The 12,251-nt window shown below is 45.9% G+C and overlaps 1 protein-coding gene across 10 annotated transcripts in view; it reads right to left on the bottom strand.

Annotated features, from left to right (window-relative positions):
- The window catches only part of LOC135901610 (mucin-2-like), a 76,848-nt gene that overhangs the window by 39,559 nt on the left and 25,038 nt on the right, over positions 1-12,251 (bottom strand). For all 10 annotated transcript variants that reach the window (XM_065431456.2, XM_065431461.2, XM_065431459.2 and 7 more), the window contains one exon: positions 5,226-5,324. In XM_065431456.2, the coding sequence (XP_065287528.1) occupies positions 5,226-5,324 (99 nt within the window). The remainder of the gene's footprint in view (positions 1-5,225; positions 5,325-12,251) is intronic.

Raw genomic sequence — 12,251 nt, 5'->3', positions numbered from 1 at the left:
ATATACGGAGTGATCATTTTCAAGCTTTATGGAATTTTTAAAAATTGCCTGTTGCTGGATTATTCAGAGGCGGACATAACTTGCATCAGAAATGAAAAACACTAATTAATTGTCTCGTTAATTGGTTTACAGCACATATTCCAATTTACAAATTGTAGCCGGTGAGTTTGCAAGGCATATCCACTTTGAATGAATTTCCAAAATGGCACCAGTTTGGAGGTAAGTGCCCATTAAACTTGCAGTAAAAATGCACTTTTGTTCCGGTTACCTTTTCAATAAAATGCTCTTTTATGCATTGAAGCATGAAAGTAACTGAAACATCCAAGTATTTTCATCCCACACTTTGGGGAAATAACATCTTGAAACTGGTGTCATCCTGGAAATTCATTTCAAGTGGATATATCTTGCAAGCTCACTGATTGCAATTTGTAAATTGTAATATGAGCTGTAAATAATTAATTACGAAGTTAATCAGTGAATTCTGGTTAATTAGATTATTATGTGTTTAGATTTCTCGTGCTAGTAACGTCTGCCTCTTCAAATAATCTAGCTCAGGGACAAAAACTGTGCTATCGGCCACAGGCAATTTTCAAAAATTCCGTAAAGCTTAAAAATGGTTTCCTCACACACATCATAAATATTGGGACAGAAATTGCCTCGAATAAAGAATTTATGGTTCAGAGGAAGCGTTAGCTCGGGGCTAAGTCCAATTTCTCTATTAAAATACATGTAAAATGTGGAATTGCATTCGTGAAACAACTGCTAGACCTATTTGAATAAAATTTTCTGCACTTTCGAGAAAAGAACTCTAGCAACTTTAGGGAGCAGAATTTTGAGTTAGGGCCTCAAATTGTTTTTCAAAAATTGGCGAAATTCGTTAACTATGCAAAGAGAGAGAGAGAGAGAGAAAGAAAAAGGGGAGGAGACAGAACAGATCCTGGGATTTTGCAAACTGCATCTTTACAGTATCTCAAGCAGACAAGATTTATACATGAGTTTACAGCTTACATGGAATTGTTAGTGTTTACAAGCATCTTGCAAGAGCCCTAGTCACAAATTAGAGATATACGTCAGAGTGATGTTAAACACATCACCTTTTTACACATGTATTTGAGGTAAAACTCAAGCAACGCTAAAAACCTATTAACAGTCAACTTGGTAGAATTCTGCAAAGACACTTCGCCATTAACTTCAATACATTTCTGAACAGCCTGAAACAATGCAGCGTGAGGGATCGAATAAAACAAATCTTCTATGTCAATGGAAAAAGCATGGCCAATATCGTCATTCAACTCTATAAACCTAGTAACACCTTTCGAGTGTTAATAGGTTTTTAGCGTTGCTTGAGTTTTACCTCAAATCTACCTTCATCCAGTTTAAAGAAGACTATTACGTGCAGAAACAAGGTATATGTATAGGATCTTGCGTTGCTCCTATCTTGTGCAATGCTTCCTTATCTGAATTTGACAGAGCGGTAAACGAAGGCGATCGTGACCAGGTTGTTACTGCATTCTGTTATGTTGACGATTTTCTTGTACTTTTAAAAAAGCAAGCCAGTTACACATATGACGACGCCATCGCAGGTGTACTAAACATTTTTCAGCGCCTTGGCAAAGGTTTAACATTCACCCATGAACTAACAAAGGATAATAATATTCAGTTTTTAGACAACACAACGCTGTAAGCTTCTGTGACAACCATGTGTGCTGGAAATATAACCCAAGATCCCAAAAGAATTTGTTGCCCTACGATTCAGCTCATTCGAAAACGGTAAAGCAGGCAATAGCCACCCAGTGTATCATATCAGCCTTAAGAAAGTCCTGCACGCACAAAATACAGGAAAACTTTGACAAGCAGATTGTGAGGTTGGAAGAAGCAGGGTTCCCGCAATCAGTCATTTCAGCAGTAGTGAAGGCAGTGCTTAAGAAGACAAAGACGGAAGGCAATGTTACTGAAGACGCAAGGGAGCGCAAAAATAAGAAACGTAAAGTTGTGCCTTTTGTTCACAAGACTTCCCACAACTTAAAAAAGGTTGTGAAACGGTACGGAGTTGAGATAGCGTTCTCGGCTCCCGGCAAGCTCGCTGGGCTATGCTTGCACATAGGAAGACGTAAAAATAACTTCCAAGGGTGTGGAACAAAGCACTCCATTTCCCACATAGGTTGCAGTGTTGGAGTAGTTTATCAGATACCTTTATCATGTGGCAAAGTTTACATAGGCCAAACAGGAAGGTGTGTGAATGTGCGCTTGCGTTAGCATGAATTGTCAATTAGAAATAAAACGAATGGGCACCTGCCTGTCCACTGCTTGGCGTGCACGTGCAAACCGATCATGAAGGAAGTAAAGATTTTGTGCCGCTGCCGAGATAGCCGAGCCAGAGAGCTACTCAAGGTGTACCATGTTAGAAAGAAGGGACAAGAATGTGTCAGTGACACTTCAGTTTATTTACACAACAATGAGATGAGGTTTATTGACGAGCGTAGATAGGTCACGTTTTGCTTTAACAAGGTTTTACTTTTCTTTTATCTTGCCTTCTTTCGCGCACACGCAGTGGTGTACGTCGGGGGTGTACTTATATGTGGTCGTTGTGGAATAAACATTAGTTGCAAGTCTGCGCCCATCCATGTCCCATGCTGTCTTTGTGGTCCGTTTGTTCGCGCAGTTAAACAATGTTCGCTAATATCTACCAACTCGCCCAACAACAAGTTCTTCTAAACACTTTTGGTAAGCAGTCTAATAGTGCTGGCAGAATCCAAATTTCAGTGTTCAGTCCTCATGCTACTGTTTCATGCGTCAGTCGGCAAATGCGAAAACAGGGTGTTTTACCATGTACTACTGCTTGTGACAAGGCAAGTTACAACGATTAAAATCAAGGTAAACACTGCAGAAGTTATATGCAAGCATTTTTTGCGTGGTTGTTGCACTGTACAAATATTCCCCTGGTCTCTTAGATGTTTGATCCTATTTTTCCTGTTTATTCTATAATTAGCCACCTGAACTGCCACTTCAGGTTTTAAAATCACGTGTGGAAAGTTTGAAATGTGCTGGACCAACCTCCATAGGCCAGCACTGCAAACACAGCAACTGCCTTTAGGAAATGGATTGTTGAGTCATTTTTATAACAATTACAGACGAAAAGAACCGCAAAAAGTTATTTTGAAGTACCGTCAGGAGTGTACTACCACACAAAACGAGTGAACAAACAAACACTGAGATGCACGTGTACGCTGCCCGGACTCTAGCAGAAGACAGACCCAAGTCATGGCCCTGACGTCATCTGAGCGATGCTCGCAGTGTCTGTCAAGGCCGCACTTGGGGCCAATACCTTGCACCAGTGGTGTGATCAAGATATGGGTGGGAGACGGGCAACTTGTACATTCCGATGGCCAGATATGCATTGTCGCTTGGACTGCATGCCTTGCATGCATGTACGTAAAATGTGCATAAAGATATACGTAAAAATATGCTTATATGACCTTCAACCGGGTCTCTCCTTGCACGTGTATGACAATTCCCCAAGATTCTGATGCATCCTTCAGGGTATGCATATCAGCTTACTGGTCAGCACATTTAAAGGGACCCTGAAACGATTTTGCCGATTTTCTACAAACGTGCTGAGTCGTTAGAGTAGGTCCTTCTGATCATTAATTGACGCATCTAAGTGCTCCGCATAAAGCATGTAATTTATTATAAGGTTTTAAAAATGTACATTGCTGTCAATCGCAGCACACTGCTCGGCAGAATTTTCAGCTGGCCCTACCCATATGACGTAAACCACCCAATTGACATCATATGGGCGAGCTATCCGATTGGCTACCCAGGGCACACAATCTATAATTTTTCCACCTTTATGGTGAACAAATGATGTTCGTAATAGTTCGAATGTTAGTTAATTTGTTTCTATAAAAAGAAAGTAACAGAAAGAGAATCCATAAGAACAATTTCTCACTACACTTGATTGCAACATGCTCTAATATTTTGCGTGTTTATTCCGAGACCGTATAAGTAATTGCATAATATCTGTGAAAACAATCGCATCACAGTATTTCTTAATGAAATCTCCCAACACTTCAAGCATAGCTTATGAGCTAAATTTTTGCACAACTAATTTTAGCTAATTTACTCAGTGGTCAGCAAGAAAAGTTATTCTCAGCGGCTTGAGAAGTGAAAATAATATGCCGTTGTTCCTCACCTACAAGGCACCACTTTTTTTTACAGAATGGTTTAAATTACCGTATTTACTCGCATAACGATCGCACTCGCGTAATGATCGCACCCCTGAATTTTGTCGTCAAAATTCGATTTTTTTTTATTTCCCGTGTAATGATCGCACCCCGAACTTGCCGCAGCGATATGTGGTGTTCCAAGTCTAGCTAACAATGATCGCGCTTACCGTCTGTCGAATGCTACGCGAACGACTCGCCTGCACGCACCAAACATTCTTAAGTGGATGCCTCATTTCATTACTTTCATCACTTTACGCACTTCCATGACAAAAAGAGGTACAACCAAACTTGCCTTTATTATGGGTAGGCTTTATAATCGCTGTGGTCAACAAAAACAAAAGATGCGCCTTTCGATTCTTTTCATCTGCACTCGTGAGCACGCAACAAATCGCGCGCGGCAATGATAGTAGCCACGTTTACACGGATACGTTAAAAGTGTACCCTATTCATACGCCGACGCTTGTAACACGGCTAAGATATTCGCCCACCCTTAGCGGAAACGTGCCGAGTTAGGACAGTAGTGAAACCGGTGCCGCAGTTTCCGCAGCACACCGGCCATGCATTTCTGTCACTGGCAGCTAAGTGCGTCCATCTGTTTCTGTCCCCTCAAAGTGGACATGGCTACGTTATTGCCGCAAACTTGCCGATATTAACGATATTATTCATCACTGATACGGAAGAAACTGTTTCAATGCACGTAATGTACTCACGAGAAGAAAAAAAAATCGCGTTTGGCGCGTTTGGCTTGCTCCGCCGGCCGCCATGTTTGTTTTGGTGTCCCGCACCCGCATCTCGCAGCAAACGCGGGACGAAAAAAAAAATTTTTTTTTTTTCGTGGGAAATTTAACCCGCGTAATGATCGCACCCCTGAATTTGCGTCAATTTTTCTGGCGAAAAAAGTGCGATCATTATGCGAGTAAATACGGTATGTGAAACCTCATGTATATGTTTAGGCAGCCGCACAACGAAGCCACGCATTAAAAACTGTTGCAGTCTCACCTATGGCTGCTGATGTCTGGCGGCCCCAGATGGCGACCAAGCTGGGGCTGTCAAGTTTGCTACGCAGTTGCTGTTCTTGCATCAATTCCCAGTTTGCACCTGTAAATAAAAGGTTCACATGCAACAGTATTAGATTCTCTGGTTCTTTCTCATTGCAGCAGAAAGTGTTGCACATCCAGTGTACTAGTAAATTTTTATCTATAGGCAGCAAATTCCAAAGAATTTTTTAGAAGTTGTTCAAGAACATATACAATTGTACTACGTATCTTAATTGTACTATGCATGTTCCTCAACTGCAACGTGTTCTTTCTGAGAAACCTGTATGAGTTTCCTTTGTAGCTTTGTGGAACATTCTGGTGGATGACAATTTTTTTTCTTTTCATGATACTTCTTCCACCTTGCGCGATTCCACAGAACTCATTTGCCATATGCATGTTAATCAGTTCGAAAACACAACTACCTTAATAAAGTGACCCTGCCACATACAAGACATTGTCTTTTTTCTTCATTGGTGCATTATCATCATATTGTCGCAACGTCAGAAACAGGGGTCGTAAATCACTATTCAGGCGGCACAGTAATGGGTCACCTTTTTAACATTGAGCGAAACTGCAACTTCTTCATTGTGCCTTGACACACAAGCTCATGCCTACACGCATTGACCTCTTCTTCATCGGAGTACTGGCGCCGCATTTGCATTCCTCCGAAGGAAGCATCGTCCTGATGCGCAAATTAATTGGGACAACGGGACAGAGTACAACAGGACAGAGTCACACAAACACACACACACACACAAAAAGAGAACAAAGAAAAAAAAAAGCAAGTTAGGTCGACAGGAATGGCTTCATCCGTACCACATTGAGTAAGTGCTTGCGGCGATTGGAGCTATTGTCACTGTTGGAAACGACTTTGTAATTCACGTCGCTCAGGCGGCGGATCACTCTGTACGGCCCAAAGTACTGTCGTAGGAGTTTTTCAGAGAGCCCACGACGGCGTATGGGTATCCAGACCCATACCTTGTCGTAGGGGGTGTAGAAAACAGACCTATGTTCAAGATCGTACAGTTTTCCATCTTGGTCTTGCTTAATGCAAATATGTAAGCGGGCAAGCTGTCTGGCTTCTTCAGCGTGCTGAGTAAATTCGTCAACATCGGTAGGTAGGTCGTCAAACCATCAGTAGGTAGGTCGTCAAACTCGTGCGACAACATGGCATCTAGCGTTGTCGTGGCTTTGCGACCATGGGCCAAGCTGAACCGTGTCATTCAAGTAGTTTCCTGTCAAGCAGTATTGTAGGCGAATGTTGCATAGGGCAAAATCTGCTCCCAGTTCTTATGTTCTATATCAACATACATGCATAGCATGCCTGTGAGGGTCTTATTAAAATGCTCGGTTAGTCCATTCGTCTGGGGATGATAAGCGGTTGTTTTCCAGTGGCTTGTGCCACAGTCTGAGAAGCGAGTCAAGAAGTTCGGCAGTGAAGGCAGTTCCCCTGTCTGTGATGACTACATTTGAGGCGCCGTGCCCGCGGATGTTGTTTTCAATGAAAAAATTAGCTGCTTCGGTTGCTGTGTCCCGCTGTGTAGCTTTAGTCTCCATGTAGTGTGTCAGGTAATTGGTGGCAACAATGATCCATCTGTTGCCGGCTGTATAAGTTGGAAATGGGCCCAGGAAATACATTCCAACTTGGACGAATGGCTGGCCTGGTACCTCGACCGGATATAAGAGACCTGCGGTATTGCCGGGAGGCGGTTTGCGTCTTTGGCAGTCCGCACGTTTGTACGTGACGTTTTACAGCAGCGGGGAGCTTCGGCCAGTAGTACTTCCGTTGGAGTCGGGACAATGTTCTCGTGTAGCCTAGATGACCTGTGGTGGTTACATCGTGGCATGCTTTTAGTAGTTCTTTTCGAAGTGATGCCAGTACGACAAGCAGGTACGTGCTGCCACTGGCAGAAAAGTTCTTCTTATAAAGAACATCGTTTCACAGACAAAACGACAGCAGTCACCTGGCATAGAGTCGCGAAACGTCTTTACTTCGGCCTTCCAAGAAATGAATGAGTGGGAGCAACTCTGGACCATGGCACCGCTTCTGTGAGATAGTGACGGCGTCGATGACACCCAAAAATGCAGTGTCCATGTCATTGTTACCTGCGAACTCGACAGGTGACCGCAAGAGACAGTCGGCATCGCTGTGCCTCTTTCCCGATTTGTAAATGATGGTCACGTCGAACTCCTAAAGCCTAAGACTCCAGCGCGCCAGACGGCCAGATGGGTTTTTTAAGTTAGTCAACCAACATAAAGAATGATCTGAAAACCTTGAATGAACGGCCGTACAAATACAGGCGAAATTTTATAACCGCCCAAACCACGGCGTGGCATTCCTTCTCAGTAGTTGAGTAGTTTTCCTCCGTACGAGAGAGAGTTCGGCTAGCGTAGGCGATTACTTTTTCGGAGCCATCTTGCCACTGCACCAGTACGGCATCTAGACCAACATTACTCGCATCAGTGTGAAGTGCTGTAGGGGCACCTCGGTCGAAGTGCGCAAGAACAGGAGGCGTCTGCTGGCATTGGTGTAGTTCGCTGAATGCTACTTGCTAATTCCCCCCCCCCCCCACACGCACACAGAAAGGGAACAGTGTCTCGTGTCAGGTGTGTTAATGGCGCAGCAATACATGAAAAATTTGCAATAAAGCGTTGGTCATAGGTGCACAGCCCCAAGAAGCGCCTCACTGTCTACTTGTCGGAAGGTGTGGGGAACTTTGCCACAGCGTCTATTTTCGCTGGATCAGGTCGTACACCCTCGTGACTGACGACGTCGCCGAGGAAGCACAGTTCACCGAGACCAAAACAACATTTCTCAGGCTTTAACGTCAGGCCAGCCGAGCGTATGGCTTGGAGAACAGCAAGTAACCGGCTTAGGTGCTCCTCAAATGTAGCTGAGAACACTATGATGTCGTCTAGATAGACCAAGCATGTTTGCCACTTCAGGCCTGAAAGTACGGTGTCCATTAGACGCTGAAAAGTGGCAGGCGCTGAGCACAAACCGAAAGGAAGGACCTTAAATTCGTAAAGGCCGTTGGGGGTCACGAAGGCAGTTTTCTCACGATCCCTCTCATCAACTTTGATCTGCCAATACCCGCTTCGTAGGTCCATTGATGAAAAATAATGTGCATGCCGCAGCCTGTCCAGCGAATTGTCGATGCGTGACAGCGGATAGACGTCTTTCTTCGTGACCTGGTTTAATTTGCGGTAATCGATGCAGAATCGCAAACTGCCGTCTTTCTTTTTGACTAAGACCACGGGTGATGCCCAAGGACTTTTCGAAGGCTGTATTAAATCATCCTGGAGCATCTCCTCCACTTGCTTTTGAATCTCTACGCACACCTTTGGAGCTACACGGTAGGGATCTTGTCGAATCGGCCGTATAGTATCATCCGTGATGATGCAGTGCTTGGTCAGTGGTGTTTTTGCGACCGTTGACACCGTCGAAAAACAATCTTTGAACTGGTGTATCAGCTCGAATAGGCACTGCCGCTTGGAAGGCGACAGGGTGAAGCTGACGTCGACAGACAGATTAGTCGAGGGCGGGACGGTCGTTGCTTGGAGAGCGAAACAATCTGTAACTTGGGTGACGTTGTCGCAGTACGCAATTGCGGTACCCTTCTGGATGTGACGGTGTTCGTTGCTGAAGTTCGTGAGAAAGACTTCCGCATGCCCATGAGTCATGTCGAGTATGCCTCTAGCAATGAAAATGTCTTGCGTGAGCAATAGTGCAACAATGTGCTCTGTGATCACATCCCCGTGGTAGGGCTTCTTGAGGGCTTCTTGCATGATACAGAGACGAGGCGGCAGGATCACAGCTGAATGGTCACATTGTCAGCGACTCATGTTGCTCGTCATTCATCATGTCGCCAGATGGCCTGGCAGAAGATGTCACCATACGTTCCATAATGTTTAAGACTGCGCCGTGATCTCGCAGAAAATCCATCCCCAAGATGAGGTCATTGCAGCAGTTGAGGAGAATGACGAAAGTGGCAACGAAGCTGGAATTACCGCTGTGGATTCGGGCGGTGCATGTGCCCGTTGGTGTCATTAGCTGACCCCCGGCACTTCTGATGTGCGACCCTGTCCACGGCGTCTTCACTTCCCTAATTCGGTCAGCCAGCTCTTGCCGTATAATCGAGAAGTCTGCGCCAGCGTCAACAAGTGCAGTGACGTGATGTCCATCCACCAGAATGCTGAGATCGGCGCGAGCAACATCGTCGGCATGAGTATTCGTTGTCGTCAGGTCGTCTTCGTCGGCGTGAGTAGTAGTCATCGTCAGGTCGTCTTCGTGGGGAGCGTGGGAGATATTTTTGTCGTCTCTACACAGGGCAACCTTTCCCCCAGAGATCACTGCCGTTAGTTTCCCCGGCGCGAACTAGGGGAGCGCGACCACCCCTGCCGACGTCAGTGATGGAACTCTAATGGTTTGGGGAAGTGTAACGCACAGGGGAACAGGACTGCCAGCGACGACATGGTGAAGCTGCCTGGCTAGTCGACAGCTGATCGCTGCGCGAGGTGCAACGGTCATCGAAGTGCACTGAAGCGACAGGCAAAAAGGAGGCGACTCCAGCACGTGGATGGAGGCAGTAGCAGGCAATTTGGCCTGGTAGGCCGCAGTGGAAGCAGACTGGTTGATGGTCAGCTGCATGCCACAAGTTGGCACGGCAAACTGGAGGTAGTCTCGCAGACTCCCGTTGCCACCACGGCACGGGAGCGGGCCGTGGCTGAAATGGTGCAACCGGAGGCGAAGGAGGAGGACGTTGGACCATGTTGGCATAGGTTGGCGGACGTGTTTCTGGACATGGGGCTGGTGAGGAGAAAGCTTGCCGCAACTCCTGGCGCACGACTTCGGCAACAGAAACGACCGGCGACTTCGTAGGAGGAATGCCGAGGGCTCGCAGCTCTTCACGCAGGATGTCATGAATCATGTCGCGTAAAGAAGTGCGGTCAACAATCGGAGCTGCAGAGCTGATTGGTGTGTAGTTTGGCTGGAGGTTGAAGTGGCGGCAACGTTGCTGAAGTGCCCGCTCGATGACAGTTGCTTCCTTGATAACTTTGTCGACAGTTGTTGGCGGGATTCGGACAAGACCGGCTAACAGCGGTTCTTTAATTCCCCGTATAAGATGACGCACATTCTTTGCCTCCGTCATATCCGGGTCAGCTCAGTGAAACAGACGGGCCATATCTTTCACATACATGGCAACGGTTTCGTTGGGTTTTTGTACCTGAGCCTCAATGAATTGTTGCACCTAATTGCGCCGGTCTGAGTTCGAGAATGTATTGAGCAGCTGACGACGAAAATTGCCCCACGTTTGGAAGCTCGCTTCCCCGTTCGCGTACCATGTACGAGTGCTGTTTTCAAGTTCGAAATAAGCATGGGCGAGTTTTTGTTGGTCATTCCAGCGATTGACCAGGGTGACACGTTCGTACTGGTCAAGCCAGTCCTTGACATCTTCAAAAGCATCGCCATGGAAGATGTGGGGCACACGAGGGTGTTCAAGTGTCACCTGGTAAAGGCCACGCACCATCTGTGAAGGAGGGAGAAGTGCCGATGATGTAGCCATGTCGGTGAGAGTCGCAACGGGAGGGAACTCCGGGCTGTGGCCGAGCAGGCACCGACTGAAACGGTGGACTGGAGTTGTTATGAGAGGTGGAGCTTTGGGACAGGGTGTACGGCTCCGAACATGGGTTGCCCGCATGGGGTTGCAGGCTCCAGCACCTCCACCAGTATTGCAACGTCAGAAACAAGGGTCGTAGAGCACTATTCAGGAGGCACAGCCGCAGGTCGCCTTTTTAATATTGAGTGCAACTGCGACTTCTTCTTCCCTGCGCCTTGACACAAACGCTCATGCCTACATGCGTTGACCTCTTCTTCATCGGAGTACTGCCGCGGCAATATCAATTTACATTCATTTTGCAGGACAAAGCGGCTCTCTTAATGATCTCAAACTACCCTTGTCATGCATCAATTGACTCCCCTTCCAAGAAAGATGTGAAACATGTCTGGCATTGGAAGCCATCAGCTCGTGACCCCCCCCCTTTTTTTGGCAACAGGTTTTTCAACACACTTTGTGTAGGCAGAGTAGCCAGCAACTGAACAGTGTCTGCATAGCCAAGCCTCTGCAGTCTTCCTATTTTATTTGTTAAAAGCTGTGCCACTACCGAGTTAGGTGAGGTGATGCCACAAATGTTAAGAGGCCCTGAAACACTTTTCTAACTAATCATAGAATGGACTCACTTTTAAAGGATGTTGCCTCACAAGGCAGTTATTTCATCAACGCACCCGCTTTCTCTCTTCTTTCATCTCCACTAGCACACTGGAAGCTACACAGGGGGGACAGCAAGGAGGCAAGGCCCCGCCCAAACTTTGGGCATTTTCGTTTGTTTCTTTACAACGCTACTTCCAGTTCAGGCGTGAACGATACTGTCTTGACATGAGATTGGCGCTTAGGCACCTGGAGCTACGTCACTTGCACAGACCAGTCATAGCACGCGGTTGTCAGAGCATCTAGCCGAGGAGAGGGCTCGTCACGGCACCCCATGGTGGACGTGGTATCAACGCTATGCAGCACATCAGTGCGATGTCAGAGGCCACGATGAGCAGATGCAGCTAAGCGCAACTGGCATGTGTAGACTAGAAGTGCAAAGATTAAATAATTTTATTTTTGTCTTTTTGAGATTACAGATGAGTATGTTTTGTTTATTTCAAATTTACTAATAACATTATTACTGAGGATGTTCTTGCAATCATGAGAACATACATGTTGGGCCTGCTTGGCTGCTTGTAACATAGCTTCTGACGACATTGTGAAGGGGACAGCAAGTTATATTTTACTGTTTTTGACAAGAGGTTGTAAATTCCCTGCAGCATGCAGTGCAATAACATTTGGCTCACATGTTCACAGGAGCCTCGTCTACAGATTAGCCACATTCTCTTATTATGTTCAAAAAGTGTTTCAGGGCCCTTTTAAACTTTTTATATGTC

Source organism: Dermacentor albipictus, chromosome 1, assembly GCF_038994185.2.
Source record: "Dermacentor albipictus isolate Rhodes 1998 colony chromosome 1, USDA_Dalb.pri_finalv2, whole genome shotgun sequence".
Taxonomy (NCBI): domain Eukaryota; kingdom Metazoa; phylum Arthropoda; class Arachnida; order Ixodida; family Ixodidae; genus Dermacentor; species Dermacentor albipictus.
Note: the sequence above shows the minus strand (reverse complement) of the source record. Positions and strands in the feature narration are given on the sequence as shown.